An 18,806-nucleotide genomic window follows, 5' to 3' on the forward strand; every position below is an offset into this window, starting at 1 on the left:
AAAAAACATCCCTCTTTACAAAAATGTCATTATCTAAAAATGTTATTTTATACACCCTTTAATAATAAAGAAACTATAAAAAAATGTTAACCCCCACAAAAAAATCCTTCCCCTTTAAAAAAAAATGTCACCCCCTAAAATTATTTTTTTATAGCCTCCTCTTTTTTTCTGCCAACATACGATTTTTTCCCCCCATACCACAAAACATAAACCGCCAGCTTTTAAAAATAAAGTGACCCTTCAAAAATGTTTACCTACCCTTAAAACAATCTACCTAGTCCCTTCAGGGGCTCCGTAGCACAGAGTATAGCAGAAACATAACAGTCTAAGAGCCAGTGGGATGTACAGAGTAGCGGTCCAGAAAGCAAACAGGTAAAGGGTCTTGTAACAGTATTGATCTACTGTCGAATTTGTAGTCTTATTAGCAGATCCACACATGACCAGCGATGAACCAACAGAAGAGGAAAAGAGAGGTCAAGAAATTCAAAGTCTTGACGAATTGGCTGAAGAATTGCCTGAGGGGGTTGACGGTGCCATCCTTTGGCTCCAGGGTATATTGCAAGAAGGAAAGCACATTCTCCAGCAGGCCAAAAGCTCCTGCCACCAGCAAGTAGATGGGTATAATGGGCTGCCCGGGGCATTCACCCAAGTACATTGCACCTATTGCAATCTGTGAAAGGGGGGTCAAGATGCTGAGAATGGAACATGTCATAGCTTGGGTGTTGGAGGCCGAGGAGGATGTTGAATGTGATGTAGCGGTCGTCTGGTCTGTTTCGGTGTGTCGCTTTCGGATCTCGTTGTCACTCTTGTAAACGTCGATGACTCTAGCCGTACGTGGGCAAACACGGCAGATATTCCACTGAACTGAACGATTGCTTGATTTGGGATTTGTTGGCTGAGCCAAGACTCGTCGCAGTGGTGTTCAATTAGAACCTTACTAGAAAGATGTCTCGCCAATGAGAACTGGAGACGGTCTGTTGCAAATTGCAAGAGTCAACTAGAAAGGTCTGAAGAGATGTTTCAGCTCTGCGTTTCTTCATCGAAAGAGAGTCGGTCGCTGTGTTACCCTTAGCTCTCTGATGCAAAAGTGGTCGTCCTGTCCCTTTTATACTGTGCCTAGTGGGAGGCCTATTACGTCCCGGATGAATTAATTAAATAATACCTGGCAGGGAATGTGTTAATAAATAATAATAATAATAGGCTATAGGGGGCGCCAGGTAAAATCCTGCCTAGGGCACTAAATTGCTCAGGGCTGGTGCGCACATGCGTGTGAACTGTGAAGACATGTTCCGTGGCTCGGAAAGGGCCGACCTGATTGAAAGACTACAAATATATTCCATTATTCTCAATTTGGTGAGGAAAACAAGGTGAGGTTAATGAGATGGACAAGAGACAGTGGGCGGCTAATGATGCACGTATGGCATGCACGTACGTACGCGCGCACGTGCACACGCTGGCAAGAGAGCAAACAACAAATGGCTTTAATATTCCACTGTCTGTCATGCAAACTCTATTTCCCCCCACAGCTAACTCGTTATTATTATCATCATCATCATCATCATCATAATCATTATTATTATTATTATTGCTGCTACAATGTACAATGTCTGAGGAACCCAGAACCAGTGGTGGAAAAAGTACTCACATGCTTTACTTAAGTAAAAGTATCAATACTGCAATGTAGAAATACTGTTACAAGTAGTCCGGAATTCAAAATGTACTTGAGTAAAAGTACAAAAGTATTGGCATCAAAATGTACTTAAAGTACCAAAAGTAGAAAGTAACTCATTAAGTTTTCAAATGTATAAAAATCTTATTCACGCATCTTATTTACGCATTGTGAGCTTGTAGATCGGCTTGTAGATTTTCAAATGGCCAAAATGTATATAGGGCTGAAGTGGTTAATGTGTGCTTTGTAATAATAATCTAAAGCTACAAAGTAACTAGTAACTAAAGTTTTCAAATAATTGCAGTGGAGTAAAAGTACAATATTTGCCTCTGAGATGTAGTGGAGTAGAAGTAGAAGTACTGAAAATTGGAAATACTCAAGTAAAGTACAAATACCTCATAATTGTACTTAAGTGCAGTACTTAAGTAAATATGCTTAGATACTTTGCACCACTTGCCCAGAACAAAAGCATTTTACTCTACAGTAAAATGTTTTTATACACCACATATCTGGAACAAACTTCCAGAAAACTGCAGGGTCTGCTGCCACTCTTATTTATTTTAAAACACAACTAAAGACCTTCATGTTTGCCGCTGCCTTTGATTGAGCTACTTTTTATTTATTTTATTTCTCTTCTGAATCTGCTATGTTTTTACTTCTTTTGTTTTATGCCTCCTAACGTCATTGTATAATTGTGTTTCCTTTGCTTGATGTTCTGTGTAATTGCACTGAATTGCCTTGCTGTTGAAATGTGCTTTACACATAAAACTGCCTTGCCTTACTCCTGTACACTAAAACAACTAGAAAACTCAAATTAAAATTCCCAAAACATTGTACATAAGTCTGTGGGTGTATTGGGACCTCTTAGTTACGAATAGTTAATTATGTATTCATTGTTATGTTGTCTGCCTCACTGTTGGGTGGAAACCTTGTATGTCCAAAACCAGAACTTTTCGGGAAATGGGAAAAGAAATAACCTGTGCTCCAATGTAGTTATGATTTAGTCACGAGCTCTGGGTTAATATTTTTCATCGGTTAAATATTTATAAAACCCACAGACATACTGTACTTAACCACCAAAGTAGTGGAAATAGCCTATATCTACAAGCTGAACACGAGCTTGTAGATAGGCTATTTCCACTACTTTAGCGTGACACTGAAGTGCGATGAAGTACGGCATCAATGTACGAAAACAAAATCATAAAAAGTTGAAAAATGGAGACACGAGGTACTAAACAGCACTGTGATGGTAATATCAAAAACTTTCTCCTGGCGGCTTCATAAAACATTAATGTTTACACCAGTAGTAATTACCTCCTCTATACGGAGCACTGGCAGCAGCACTGTGAACAAGCAGCCAGTGGTGTAAAGTAACTAAGTACATTTACTCAAGTACTGTACTTAAGTACAATTTTGAGGTACTTTTACTTTACATGAGTATTTCCAATTATCTATCCTTTTACTTCTACTCCACTACATCTCAGAGGCAAATATTGTACTTTTACTCTACTACAATTATTTGAAAACTTTAGTTACCAGTGACTTTGCAGATATGAATGATGACATTATAAAACATACACTAACCACTTTAGCCCTATTTTATAGCTAGGCTATTTTCAAACATTTTACTTTCATTTTACTTTCGGTACTTTAAGTACATTTTGATACCAATACTTTTGTACTTTTACTCAACAAAAGTTTTAATGCTGGACTTTCACTTGTAACAGAGTATTTCTATATTGCAGTATTGGTACTTTCACTTGAATTTGAGTACTTTTTCCACCACTGCAAGCAGCACAGAGAAGCAAACAGCCAGGACCTCAGAAGCCCTGCTAGTATAAATGAGGTTGTCGAGGAGAGCTGACTGTTAAATAATCTAGGTTCTGTGCTCCACATCTCAGCCCACTACACCCACTGTGCTGTATGTACTGTATGTGTGCAGCCAGAGAATGTGTTGGGTGGAGGGGGAGGATCCATGCCTTGTGACTTATTTGCCCATGACTTATTTCTGGCTGTGTGCAGCCACTGTCAGCGATTTTTCGATTTTCTTACCTTTTCAAGTAATCACCGAATATCTGTCTCCAGTATGATCGATCCCCTGATCGTTGGTAATCACGGGGGGCTTTGAATGTGCTTCCGCGAAAAAAAAGAAAGAAAGATACGTCATCGCGACCCACCGTTCGATTGTTATAGGCTGTTGAAAATAGCGTGTCTCGTCAAAAATGCATAGTAAAACCTCCTGGTTCTGCGTGCATCTGGGGATGAAATGGTCACTCATTTGTTAGTGAAGAGCGCCATCTAGTGGAAACACCCCAAAAAAAATCTTCAAAATCGTCCGTGGAAAAAAAGTTGTGAAAGTCATCCTTGGCAGTGAATGAGTTAAGTAACTATTTACTACGATTAAGTAAATAGCAAAAGGTTGTTCCTGATCTGTTGCCTATACCCTTTTAAAACACTTATGTAATAAGAATACTGCTCTCTATTCCAAATAACCCAATTACTTTTAATTCCTGTTTCATAATTAGGCTTCATATTATGCCACTCTGCAAGTGAGATGCCATGCAGAGAGAGTTCCTAGTTGGTGGCATTATGATTATATGCACATATTATGTGTTAGATTAAATTATACTTCTGCCTTCTGTATCAGATCATCTTCTCATTTGAGTAAGATGATGCCTATGTAGCTGTTTAATGACATGATGCCAGACAGTGAATTAGAGGTGTAGTGTTTCACAGTTAAAGATAATTGAGTCAGTCGCCTGGAGCTGCATATCTAGTGACAATAAAAAGACGGCAGTTATAACAGTTCATTCCAGGTTTGGATTTGCTGAGGGGGATGGGGAGGGATACATACATACTGTACCCCCCCCCCCCCCCCACCCCGTCTGGTCATTCATTTTTCGTTGGAGATATTATGTTTTATCCCTGCTCCTGGTCAGACTGAAGAAGAATAAAGTTCACATTGCGTCGCGTCTGCGATGCATTGTGAGCTTGTAGATGTTTTGCTATTAAGTACCTTTTATATAAGTGGTTAACACAATGTCTGCCTGCGGAACAAATTAATTCAATACATTCTCACACCTGTGCTGTCAGACGGGTGACAGCTGGGGACAAATTTGACCATGAGGCAACATGTTGATGTGAGGGGGACGGCCCCCTGCTGACGGGGGGGAGATGATGATTTACGATTCTGTCCCTGTCAGGACGCAACTCGAACAGCGCTGAGCCAGCTGAAGTGGACTTCACAACGTCTGGGACAACACTCCATGTGTCCCAGACTACTTCTCCCTCCTGGCTCCCAAACTGTGGAACGAACTCCCCCCATTGCAGTTAGAACTGCAGACTCACTCCCAATAGGCTCTATGCACAGCAGCCATATTATCACTTCCTTCACAGGTGTTACCAATGATACTAATGAAGGCTCTGTTCCATTTAGTGTAGCACAGTGGTTTCCACGACAACCATAACTCTGAGAGCGTACAAATGGAACCAAATGGTTACGGGTCCATTTGGTTCCATTTGTACACTCTCAGAGTTACACACCCGTAAGGGGCCATTTGGAAGCCCATGAAGGTCCATGGACCCCAACTTTAGACCCACTGGTGTAACAGAGTGTTTCCAGTGAGCCAACATGCACAATATCAGCACCCTGACTCTGTTTAACCATGAATGGAACAGAGCCTTCATTTGAATGTCTTCATAATATGGCTGCTGTGAATAGAGCCCATTGCAGACTCACTCCCAATCAGTGTTGATTTTGACAGCAACTTTTGATTTTAGTCAGTCTTTTGAATAAAATTCCATTTAGTTTTAGTCATATTTTAGTCATCTGGAATGTTTTAGTTTTAGTCTAGTTTTAGTCGACTAAATATCATAAGATAATTAGTCGACTAAATCTACAGTTGATTTAGTCGACTAAAATGTATTTTGGCGGTGCCTTGATAGCCTGGTTCCAGACAAATCTGCCACTGCAAAAAATAAATTGCCCTCGGCAGATTAGGTCTGGCCCCTCTCAATAGAGATTGGAGATTTCTAGTGATATTAGTCTGGCCATGCCAGGCTAGTGCCTTGATGGCGTCGTAATGGCTGATTTTACGCTTGGTTACTTGATGAAAATAGCCGATCTACGAGCTCACCGATCCAAAAGCTCACGGCGCGTTGTGAGCTTGTAGATCTTGTCTACGCAAGCCACAAGATGCTTTCACGGTCTAAATGGGTTAATCCTTTCAATCCGGGGATGCGTCTGTGTCATTTTTAGATTTTAGCTAAAAATAATTATTTTATACTTTGACTATTCAAAAATAGCAGAAAAATAGCAGCGAGTGCCGCACTATGAGCTCGTAGATCTGCTTTTTTTTTTATCGTGAAAAATTGTGGGGGGGAACAACATATTTTGAGACGGGGGTCCACGGCCAAATACATATTCTTTCCTTCTTTCCCGGTGGGTAGGACGTAGAGCGTGGAAGGAACATGTTATTCCAACCAGTTCCTTTCCCCTCCATCAGGCGCCCCGGCTGACAAGGGGGAGGCAGTATAGAGACCAGGATTACTGCATTTTTTTTTAGGGTACCTACCCTAGGGGACACGGGGAGAACATGCAAACTCCACACAGAAAGGCCCTTTCGCCAACCCCACCTAGGGTATGGGCACTGATATTGCAGAGGAACGAACACGCCCTCAGCGCCCACAGCGTCCCCGGCGGGAATCGAACCCAGGACCTTCTAGCTGTGAGGCGACAGCACTACCGACTGCTTCCACCGTAAATGTATGTCTTATAAAAACATGAAAGAAGATCAGTCTACAATTCTGAAATCAAGTATTTATAATGCAAAGCAAATACGTAGAAAATAGGCACGATACAGTGTGTGGGTGTGTGGTTGTTTGGGTGTGTGGTTATGTGGGTGTGTGTGTGCCGTATGCATGTACTGTATGTAGTGGGTGGGTGGTAATTAAAGGGCAGCTTTGTGAATGTTTTATTTTACTTGACTCCTATCATGGGAACGTGACATAACACTTCCCAGTGCGTTTGTTGTGTATCTCGCTCTGAAGAGACGCTGGCACATCAGCGCTGGCCTACGTGAAAATGACCTGCTTCTTCTAGGCGTTCTACAGTTGCCCATTAAAAGCACTTTAGCGAGCCGAGCCTTCTCCACATGAACGGCGGCGTGTACAGTGATGTATAATTACACACGTACTGTATACGACCCCAGCTGTCACCACCCACGCATTGTTGCCATTGGGTGGAAACCTCACGTGCAACATAAACAACTGTTACTTTTCAGGAATCCGTTATCAAATGTAACTCAATATCATAAATGACACAGAGTCACATACATGACAAAATCGCCGAGCTGATGTATTTATTTTTGGAACACAGTTCTTATATGACGCGATCTAAGATTCGCCTACGGGAAATCCAATAGGCTCTATTCACAGCAGCCATATTATGAAGACATTTACAGGTGTTACCAATGATACTAATGAAGGCTCTGTTCCATTCTGGTCAAACAGAGTCAGGGTGCTGATATTGTTGCATGTTGGCTCACTGGAAACACTCTGTTACACCAGTGGGTCTACAGTTGGGGTCCAGGGACCCTCATGGGCTTCCAAATGGCCCCTTACAGGTGTGTAACTCTGAGAGTGTACAAATGGAACCAAATGGACCCGTAATGGTTCCATTTGTACACTCTCAGAGTTATGGGGGTCGTGGAAACCACTGTGCTACACTAAATGGAACAGAGCCTTCATTAGTATCATTGGTAACACCTGTGAAGGAAGTGATAATATGGCTGCTGTGCATAGAGCCTATTCAAGAAATGACTCCGTGACCCCAGGGATAGTGGAATGACGTCAGGACTTCAGTTCTCTATCGCGTGACACTGTAGTGTGATGAAGTAAAGGCGTTAATTTACGAGAAGAAAAAAAAACATACAAAGTTGAAATATGGAGATAAGATAGAGGTTTCTGCCCGCTGGCGACTGCTTGCGTCCCCCTCCTGTCAAACATGGTTTATCACCACAGCACTACCACATCAAGCCTGCAGCGGCCACGAGGGAGATATATGTACAGCACTCTGTCAAAACCTCAGAGTCAGTGGTGGAAAAAGTACTCAAACGTTTTACTTAAGTAAAAGTATCAATACTGCAATGTAGAAATACTCTGTTAGGCCACGGTCACACAGCACTTTTGTTCTACCTATGAGGGCAGATTCTGCCAATGCAATTTAATGGGAATGGAGCGTTTTTTGTTTTTTTTAAATCCGCGTATAGGGCTGAAATGGTTAATTAATGTTTTTTTAGTAATCAAAATCTACAAAGTAACTTTTTACTTTTTACTTTTCAAAGTTAAAGTACTGAAAACTGAAAATACTCCATTAAAGTCAAAATACCTCAAAATTGTACTTAAGTATAGTACTTGAGTAAATGTACTTACTGTAGTTACTTTATACCACTGCTCAGAGTTAATTTTAGCGTACATGAGGTAGAGATATACAGCACTCTGTCAAAACCTCAGTGTTAATTTAACTCACACAGAGGACAAAATGGAACTAAATAATGGATCTGTTATGTGTCCCTTTGCTTTTAGGGGGTGTTTAATCAACTGTCAATTAATAATTTAACCGCTTGAAAGCTAGGGGCTCTGTTCTGTAGATTGGCTCTTTCCCACAAAGATATTTAGTGTAAAGGGAAAACAGGAGGGGACCTAGCACAGAGCCCTGGAGGACTCTGGTCAACTATTATAGGTTTAAGTGGTTAATGTATTTTAGTTTAAACTAGAAAAAGTGCTCTTTGAGCACGCCGTCCAGCCAAGTAATTCCCCAGGGAGTTGGACGACGTCACCAGCTCAGACCCCGGGGGGTCGCGCCGCCAGGGCGAGTTAAGTACATGTAATATAGACACTGTATATTGTGTGCACATAAGTACACATGTATTTTAATAGGAACGTTTTTTATTATGGGGAATGTTTATTTGTAGTTAAAGGAATAGTTCACCCAAAAAAATATGGCTTGACTTATTTTCTATTAATTACACACCCCATGAAGCATTGAATTCATGAAGATTTGTTTGTTTTTGACGCATTCCTGAGACAATAATTGTATTTCCGGTAGGAGACTCAAAGAGCCTTCTTTGAGTCTCCAACCGTACCATACATAAGCATATTTCTGCTGGTAATCACATTATTGGCTTAGGAATGTGACAAAAAAAAACAATCTCCATGAATTCAATGCTTCATGGGGTGTGTAATTGATAGAAAATAGGTATTTTCTTGGGTGAACTACTCCTTTAAATGCCTTTATATATGAAGTAGTGTAACACTGTTTTGCCTCATCCTTTTGTTATTCTGTTGCCCACTGAGTATCTACTTTAATAAAGATCACTCTATCATATATTTATATCCTCTGTCTGCAGGCGCGCGGGAAGTACTTAATAGCCAGGGGGTCTGAGCGTCGGGGGAACCCGCTTGACACATGCACGCGCGCGCGATTTTTTTGCGGTTTCGGGTCGAAAAATGTGCGGGTTTGGGTGGGTTTTGGCACTTTTTTTCCTTTACTTTATTTCGGGGTTAGGGTTAGGGTTAGGTTAGGGTTACGTTATTTAATTCTCTTTCTCATAAAAAAATTAATAAATCCCTTCCCATCACCAGGGGGGCTGCAGCCCCCGTAGCCCCCCCCCCTTCCCGCGCCACTGTCTGTCTGTGGTGCTTCCAGGTTCTGACATTATACATACAATGTGTACAGTAGTAATCATAGAAAACCCACATTTATTACAATACTTTGTTAATCCCGAAGGAAATTGAATCCATATTTTGGGCAGGTCATTATAGGGGAAAGATTTCCAAATAATACAAAAACATTTGCCGATCTACAAGCTTGTGTCGTGATACCATCATACGACAAAGTAATAAAATACAGCTTGGAATTTCTTAGGGTAAGTGATATTTTTTGGTTAAAACAAAAAGTATTTTGTTAAAAGGTTAAAGCACTATATTCTGATAGTAATCATTGCTATAGAGTGTTTGTTCAGTAACAGGAGTCTCCCTGTCTCTCCAGCTCTTTAATAAACAGAAAATACATTTTTCGGTAGGTGTCAACATCTCAGCCAATCAAGAGAGAAAGTACCCATTTTTAAGCTTAATTTGTATAGTGTTCCAGGTCCAATTTTGTCTGCTCATTTCTTAGTGTCATCACTTCCAATTTCACTTGTTTAATCTATATCCTGATTGAGTTCTCTGTCCTGATTGGATAAAATTGGAAATGAAACTGAAACTGAAACAAAAATGCATTATCTGTTTAATAAAGAGGTGGAGAGACAAGGAGACTCCTTTTACTGAACAAACACTCTATAGCAATGAGTACTCTCAGAATATAGAGCTATTTAACACTTATTTTAACCAAAGAAAATCACTTACCCTACCTTTAAGTTGACTCCGGTCAACTTAAGTGGTTAAGAAATTCCTAGCCTATAAACCATGCAGACGAATCTGCCTGTGCAACAAACAAAAAAATAGCCCTCGCTCGGTTGTGATTGGATTGCCCTGCCCCTGAAGTTGTGGTGGGGCACCAATAAGGGCCCAGTATGCAAATATGGGGCGGGTTTATCACCAGAGGCTTTTTCTTTTTTTTCTCCACTTGGACATGCAGGTTCCACACAGAGATTGCGTCACGTTGCAACGTGTTGTGAGCTTGTAGAACAACCTCAGACTCCACCTCAGCCCCTCAGCACTTGACCTATATGATGACCATACAGACATACAGTACCTTGGTGGCAGTGGTGGAAAAAGTACTAACATTTTTACTTAAGTAAAAGTATCAATACTGGAATGTAGAAATACGCTGTTACAAGTAAAGGCCCGGAATTCAAAATGTTCTTAAGTAAAAGTATAAAAGTATTGGCATCAAAAGTTACTTAAAGTACCAAAAGTAGAAAGTACTCATTACGCAGAATGTCCCATTTGAAAATAGCCGATCTACGAGACAATGTGTCGCATCGGGACGCATTGTGAGCTTGTAGATCGGCTATTTTCAAATGGCTGAAACGTATGTAGGGCTGAAGTGGTTAATGTATGTGTTGTAATAAAAATCTAAATCTACCAAGTAACTAGTAACTAAAGTTTTCAAATAATTGTAGTGGAGTAAAAGTACTATATTTTCCTCTCAGTGGAGTAGAAGTAAAAGTACTGAACATTGGAAATACTCCACTAAAGTAAAGATACCTAAAAACAGTTATTGTACTCAAATACTTACAGTATTTGAGTGCATGTACTTAGTTACTTGACACCACTGATGTTTAACTTGCTTATTGTAAGTCGCTCTGGATAAAGACTAAATTGTAGATCGGCTATCCCTGAGAAATGATTGGCCCAGAAATAGGGACGGTATATACAGTATATAGAGAGGGTTCATGTGGTTAAAATGTGCATCCCTAATATGGTTTCATGTGTGCTCTGTGGGAGTTAAACTACCACTGTGGGTTTGACAGTGTTCTGCAGCAGGAGAACACATGTGTGGTTCCCAGCGGAGTTAACCCCGCACGGTGCTGCTACCCATCAGCCAGCTGCTGTGTTGACATGTAAAGCTCCCAGAGGCAGTGTTGCCAGATTCTGCGAGAGAAACAAGCAACCAGGTCTATGAAAACAAGCCCAAAAGAAGCAACTATAGGGCCACATGAGCACAGACACACACACACGCACACTCGCGCATGTAAGCACACACACACACGCACGCACGCACGCACCCACCCACCCACCCAGACAGACAGACAGACAGACAGACAGACAGACAGACAGACAGACAGACATACGCTATGTATATAGTGGCTATTTGAAAATAGCATATCTACAAGCTCGCAATGCGACGCATTGTGAGCTTGTAGATCTGCTATTTTTTAAGAAAATATGAAATATCTGGAATATTTTTGAAACATTTTAACAACACAAATCTTGTATGGGGGTCCCTGGGATGAAATATTTTCAGATGGGGGAGTCCGCAGACAAATGAAAATATTTGAGAGAAACACCAGTTTAAACAACATTAGGAAACGAGCCCAAATAAGCAACTACACTTTAGAAACAAGGCTAAAAAAAACGCAAGACGCAACTACCAATATTTTACAAGAGACTTCACAGAGAAAACAAGCCCAAAGTGGCTTATGATGAGCAGACATGGCAACGCTGCTCCCAGGCCATGGATGCGGTACATGTAACATGTTATGTATGTATGTAAGGCCAGATCCCAGGCAGCATGCCGTACAATATGCTACATTGGAAGACCCTTACATACTGCCTCAGATCTCACAGATGAGACCATCCATCCATCCATCCCATTCTGAACTCCCAGAGAGTCCACAAACGTAACCAAAATGGTAAGGGGTCCATTTAGTTTCTTTTGTGCACTCTCTGGTTCTCTGGCATCCACATTACACTGTAAACTCCTGAATAAAAATGTAAAGGGATAGTTCACCCCCAAAATGACTTTTTTCCTATTGACTAGTCACCTTAGAGACTTGAATTCATGGATATTTTTATATTTATATAAGCCAATAATTTGACAACCGGCAGCGGTTCCGGTAGGAGACGCAAAGAGTTGTGTCTCCTACCGGAACCGCTGCCTACCGGTCCGCTGGTTTTCAAATTATTGTCTTAGGAATGCGACAAAAACAAAAAACATATCCATGAATTCAAGTCTCCATGGAGTGACTAATCGATATAAAAAAAAGATTCTTTTGGATGAACTATCCCTTTAAGCCAGAGATGATTTAAAAGTGTGCACTGTGTTGTTGTATTGACATTTGGACACAAACAAACTGTTGTGCAGCGATTCTCAAACTCTGAGAATCCAATGGAACCAAATGGACCCGGCCCATTTGGTTCCTAGCTATCACTAATTTAGCTGGGGACCCCCTGGGACCCCTTTGAGGACCCCTGGGGGTGAGAACCGCTGACCCATAGTGGATAACATGTGAAGCGGAACTGACCACTTTGAAGTCTTCGGGCCGGCACTCGGCTCCTCTGAAGTGACAGGCCAGCAGCATGTCATGGAGGTCGTGGCCCGTCCTATCGTAGAACTCCATCATGTTGAAGGGGCGGGGCTTGAAGTTGTGGAAGTCGGCCTTGACCTTCAGGGCCTCGAGGACGCTCTCCTCCACCAGATGGACGTCTCTGATCTCATACCTACAGAGACAGAGGGGGATTGGTTGGTTGGGTGAATATTTTATTGATGATATTTGTAAGAGTTCAACAGTACAAAAAAGACAACAAATGGATAATAACCCATTAAGACCTGAGTCCGATTCTACAAATGTCTTCTAAATCCTACAGTTTTTTGAAAAAACATTGTTTCTATATCAGTGGTTCTCAAACTTTTTCATGTCAAGGACCCCCCAAAATGATATGTATTTGGCCGTGGACCCCCATCTCAAGATATTTTGTTCCAGGGACCCCCCAGAAGCAAAGATTTGAGTTAAGAATGTTCGCTTTAAAAATACATACAGTATATTCAAAGATTTGCACAAATTGTTAAGATTTAAAAAAAATATCAGATATACAAGCTCATAGCGCGGCACTCTATTTTTTAATAGCCAAAGAAATACAGAAGAAAACAACTTTATTAGGGAAAAAAACGATAAGCAAATACGATATCCCCCCCCAAGGGGGACAAGCCAGAGGCTTGTTTCCATTGTGGTCCATTAAAAATTCAACCGTCTAAACAGCTGGACAAAACAACAGACGACCAGACAAAACACAAAATGTCAAAATACGGTTTTAAGCAATTCATGATGGAGAGAGGGAGGGGCGAGACAAAGAGAGAGGGGGGGGTGGAGAGAGAGAGAGACGGGTAGGGAGAGAGAGTGACAGGGAGAGGAGAGCGAGAAAGAGAGAGAGACACGAGGGGAAAGGGGGGCCAAAGAGAAGGGGGGAGGAAGAGAGATGAGAGAGAGAAAGAAAGAGAGAGAGAGATGGCAGTGTAGAGTGGTAGTTGGTTGGAGAGAGAGGGGGGAGAGATAAAGAGAGGGAGAGGAGGGGAGATAGAGATAGAGAGAGAGAGAAGTTGGGGGCCGTGAAGGCATTCTAGAGAGCTGGTGAGACGACGTTTTATGGTGTCAGATAATTACATCATTTAAAATCACTAACTTTATTTCACACCATCTGATACGGCTTGTTGAACATAGTGTGACCATGAAAAGTGATGAAAATGTATTTACTGTTCCATATAAAGAAAGATTAATGGTAAAGAATTTATATTTCATTCACCCCTTAGGAAACAGATTTTTTTCAAAAGCAGGCCTGGAACCCTCAATTATTTTCTTAGCTGTTATTATATCGATTACTTTATTCAATAAATCCAACAATCATAAAGCGTGTTTTTTGGATTTGTTTATGTTTTATATTTCAACGAATCGACGACAACAATTCGAATTGATTTTTAAAAATGTTTTAATAAACTAGGAGGTTAACTTGTAGATCGTCTATTTTCGATGCATGACATCAGCTTCTTCTTCTTTTCTCGTCTTTGAAGCATGTGGTTATATGACAGTCTCACATTTCTTCACACAGTCCTTTGGTTTATTATTGAACTCTGCGAGATCGTTTAAGCTGCACTGGTTGGGTAGTAGAGGACAGACGAGGCAGTGCTGCATCGTACGGTCCTCTTCTCCACATTCACAGACGGTTGGGCCGGTTTTGTAGCCCCATCTGGCCATACTCCATATTCACACGGCGGCCATTTTGGAATTTAACATTGCGTTGCTGTGGCAACTGGGGTGGCATTTCATTGACTTAATGGCAATATGGCCGCCGTGTGAATATGGTCTATAGCAGCTTTTGATCGCCCCATTCCTGTTCTCAGGCGGCTGAGTGTCTTCCACTGGACCCATGGTCTCTTCTTCTTCTTCGTCCGGGACACAGTGGTGCTTCTTTGGCGCAGTCGGTAGCGCTGTCGCCTCACAGCTAGAAGGTCCTGGGTTCGATTCCCGCAGGGGACGCTGTGGGCGCTGGGGGCGTGTTCTCTCCTCCGCGTCATCAGTGCCCATACCCTAGGTGGGGTTGGCGAAAGGGCCTACTCTGTGTGGGGTTTGCATGTTCTCCCCGTGTCTCCTAGGGCAGGTACCCTCACAAAAACATGCAGTAATCCTGGTCACTATACTGCCTCCCCCTGGCCAGCCGGGGCGCCTGATGGAGGGGAAGGGAACTGGTTGGAATAACGTGTTCCTTCCACGCGCTACGTCCAACCAGGGAAACTCTCCCCTGTCAGGTGACAAGAAGGTCAGTAGGCTCTCATGCATTGAAGGAGGCATGAGCTCGGCCCTGGCCTCCCTAGGTTGGCAGAGGGAAGGTAGTGCCCAGGATTACATAGACAATTGGCACTGAGTGTAAAACATAGGGGTTACAAAATCGTGGGATGAAGATTTAGAAGAAAAAAAAGAAGAAAAAAAGAAGGGAGGGAGGTCTTCAGAAAGGGGGGATTCCCATATCAATAGGTTCCATAGCTGGAGTCTGGTTTCTTCCCTAGATGTTGTTAGGGGCTGGACATGGCTGAGGAAGCTTCTCCTTGACCTCACGTCGCTGGGCCGGGGGTTCACGTCCATGAAGGAGGAGGCGCTCATCACTGGTAGTTTTTGTGATCGCTGCAGGGGCGATGCCAGCGAGGAGGTTCAAGTTGGTAGGCTTCAAGCAACCAGTGATCAAGCGGCAGGTGTTGTTCAACTTACTTACTTACTTAGGCCTTTAAATTCCCTGAGGAACATAGGCCATTGATGAAACCCCTCCATCCCCTTCGGTCTTGTGCCCTCCGCTCCAGTTGTTGCCATGACAGCCCTTGCGCCCTCATCTCCTGCTCTGTGGTTCTTCTCCAGGTGGCTCTAGGCCTTCCTCTCTTCCTCTTGCCTTGCGGGTTCCATGTTAGCGCCTGTTTTGTAATAGATTTATTGTGTCTTCGCAGTGTGTGCCCTATCCAATTCCATTTCCTCCTCCCGATTTGTGTTCCTATTGTGTCCTGTCTAGTGAGGTCCCACAGGTTGACATTGGAGATGGTGTTGGGCCAGTATATTCCTAGGAGGCGTCGGAGGCAGCGGTTGAGGAATGTCTGTATTTTGTTGAGTATGGTGGTTGTTATCTTCCAGGTTTCTGAACTGTAGAGTAGGGTGGATTTGACGTTTGAGTTGAAGATTTGCAGTTTGGTCTTGCGTGAAATGTCTTTTGCTTTCCAGATTTTATTTAATATGTTAAATGTGGTCCTGGCTTTGCCTGTTCTAGCACTGACATCCTCATCCGTTCCTCCGTCCACCGCGGTTATGCTTCCTAAGTATGTAAAACTGGTTACCTCCTCTAGCTGCTTTTGGTCCATGATTATTGGGGTGTTGTTCTTATTGTTGATTATCGTATTACCTTAGTTTTTGATGAGTTGATTTTAAGCCCAAGTGAAGCAGCTGCTGTCTCTAGTTTGCCTGATTTTTCCTGCATCTGTTGGTGTGTGTGTGCTAGGAGTGCTAAATCATCAGCAAAATCCAGGTCTTCCAACTGTTCGGTCAGGCTCCACTGTATGCCAGTTCGGCTATTGTTCGTTGTTTGTATCATGATCCAGTCAATACAGAGGAGGAACAGGAAGGGCGAGAGCATGCATCCCTGCCTCACCCCAGTCAGGACCTCAAAGGCCTCTGATAGGCATCCTTCATGGAGGACACGGCACTGCATCCCTTGGTAGGTGTTCTTAATAATACTGATCAACTTTGAGGGAATGCCATAGTGCGCCATCAGTCTCCACAGCATCTCCCGATCCACACTGTCGAAAGCCTTTTCAAAATCTATGAAATTGACATAGACAGGAGAGTTCCATTCGATCGATTGTTCGATGATAACCCTGAGTGTGGCTATCTGGTCTGCACAGGATCTATTATTCCTGAAGCCAGCCTGGTTTTCCCTCAGTTTCCCATCGACTGCCTTTTGAAGCCTCTCAAGTAGGATGCGGTTGAGCACCTTCCCTGGTGTTGAAAGCAGCATTATACCTCTGTAGTTCTTACACTCCCTGAGGTCTCCTTTCTTGGGGATCTTAACAATGATGCCATCTCTCCAATCTGATGGGACATTTTCTTCCTCCCAGATGGTTTGCATGAGCTGGTAAAGCATGTTGGTGGAGGTTTCGATGTCTGCCTTGAGGGCTTCGACTGGGATCTCGTCTGGCCCCTCTGCCTTGCCTCCTCTCAGGGCCTTGATGGCCTTCTTGATTTCTGTTTTGGTGGGAGGGTTGCAGTTTATCTCCAACAGGTTTGTGGCTGGTGGGATCTCTGCTGTCTGTTGGGGGGGCTCTCTGTTGAGCAGTGTTCTAAAGTGTTCTGTCCACCTCTTTAGTTGGTCTTCCTTAGTTGTGAGTAGTGTACCCTGTGTGTTTTTAATGTGCGCTTGTGTCTGTTGAAACTTGCCTATGAGTTTTTTTGTAGTCATGTATAGTTCTTTAAGATTGTTTTTTCCTGCTGCCTCCTCTGCCTGTTGTGCCAGATCCTCTATGTACTTCTTTTTATCCCTTTTGACACTTTTCTTCACGTCTTTGTTTACTGCTTCATATTCTCTTTGTGCTTTGGCCTTTGTTGCTCTGGTTTTACTTCTGTTTAGTACCTCCTTTTTCCCCCTTCTCTCACCCACTTTCTTGTACGTCTCCATGGAAAGCCACGGTTTGTTGTTTACCTTCTTTCTCCCTACCACTTCTTCACATGTCTCTTTCCATATCGTTTTCAGACTAGCCCATTTATCTTCCAGTGATCTAGGGGTTTCTTGGTTTTGTAGACCTTGTAGTGCTTGGAACCGATTGTGTAGTGTGACTTGGTACAGTTCTGATGTGCCTATATCCTGAAATTGCTGAATGTTGAATTTGACTCTACCTTCTCTATGTGTTGTGCGTTTTAATTTTAGCTGGATTTTTGCTGTAACTAGGTGATGGTCAGATCCAGCGTCAGCTCCCCTTTTCACTCTGACATCCAGCAATGAGCGCCTAAACTTTTGGCTAATGCAGATGTGGTCAATCTGGTTTTCTGTTACATGGTCAGCAGACACCCATGTTGCTTTATGGACATCCTTGTGTTGGAAAATTGACCCACCAATGACCAAGCTGTTATCTGCACAAGCCGCTGCGAATCTTTCTCCGTTTTCGTTCATGGTTCCTAGTCCCTGTCTTCCCATGTTCAGTTCATAGCCATTGTTGTTTCCTCCTATCTTTGCGTTCATGTCTCCCATCAGAATCATTATGTCTTTTCCTTTTTTGGTCTCAAGTATGTGGTATAGTTGGTTGTAGAAGTGTTCCTTGATTTCATCGTCTGCGTCGTTTGTGGGAGCGTAGCATTGTACTACCTGAAGGTTTATTTTCTTATGTGTAGTTTGGAATTTGGCTGTAATAATCCGTGAGTTGACGGGTTCCCAACTGATGAGGGCCCTCTGCGCTTCTGTGGAAAGCATGAACGCAACTCCCTCTGTATGTGGTGCCGAGTCGTCTGGGTGTCCAGAGTACAGTATGGATTCTCCGCTTGCCAACTTGACCTGCCCTGACTAGAGCCATCTGGTTTCACACAGACCAAGGAGAGATAGTCTGTACCTCTTCATCTCCTCCGCTATTATAGCCGTCTTTCCGGCTGCGTACATAGTTCTCACGTTCCATGTAGCCATGTTGGTGGGTCGTCTAGGGGTCAGAAGCTTCGGACGCACTGTCTCCTTGCGGTTTTCCATGTACGTCGTCATGTTCTCTTCGGTGTGGGGCACTGAAGAGGCTTCCTTTCCAAGACGTTGGGGTTTTAAGTTTTTCATCAATGTTTCTGTAGCATAAGAGTTTTTTTACAAGTTCAGGTTGCTAGCCCAAAGCCCAACCTTCCACCAGTTATGGCTTCTGGAGTTTTGGAGTTGGTTTGTTAGTCCCCTCCCCCTAACCTAAAGTCTTCCGGGCAATGGATTACAGTCTCATACCACGTGAGACCAGACAGGTTTTGGGTCGTGTACAAGCTGTCCCGGCACGTCAAGCCCAACCAACTCCTGCTACTGTGTAATGAAAGCTGCGGCTAAGGCAAGCATTTCATACCAGCAGCGCGAGACTGTTGTTCAACGCTGAGTCTAATTTCTTGGCATGGGTTGATCTCTCCCAAACAGGACACGCGTACTCCGC

The 18,806-nt window shown here is 42.8% G+C and overlaps 1 protein-coding gene across 1 annotated transcript in view; it reads right to left on the reverse strand.

Moving 5' to 3' along the window:
- Window positions 1–18,806, reverse strand: part of LOC311054056 (acid-sensing ion channel 1-like) — a gene marked incomplete at its 5' end in the record, with an annotated part of 138,388 nt that overhangs the window by 107,052 nt on the left and 12,530 nt on the right. Inside the window, one exon of the mRNA XM_084069936.1 lies at window positions 12,643–12,838. Within this exon, the coding sequence (XP_083926062.1) occupies window positions 12,643–12,838 (196 nt within the window). The remainder of the gene's footprint in view (window positions 1–12,642; window positions 12,839–18,806) is intronic.

The sequence above is a fragment of the Gymnoscopelus microlampas genome, assembly GCF_963454915.1.
Source record: "Gymnoscopelus microlampas genome assembly, chromosome: 10".
Lineage (NCBI taxonomy): Eukaryota > Metazoa > Chordata > Actinopteri > Myctophiformes > Myctophidae > Gymnoscopelus > Gymnoscopelus microlampas.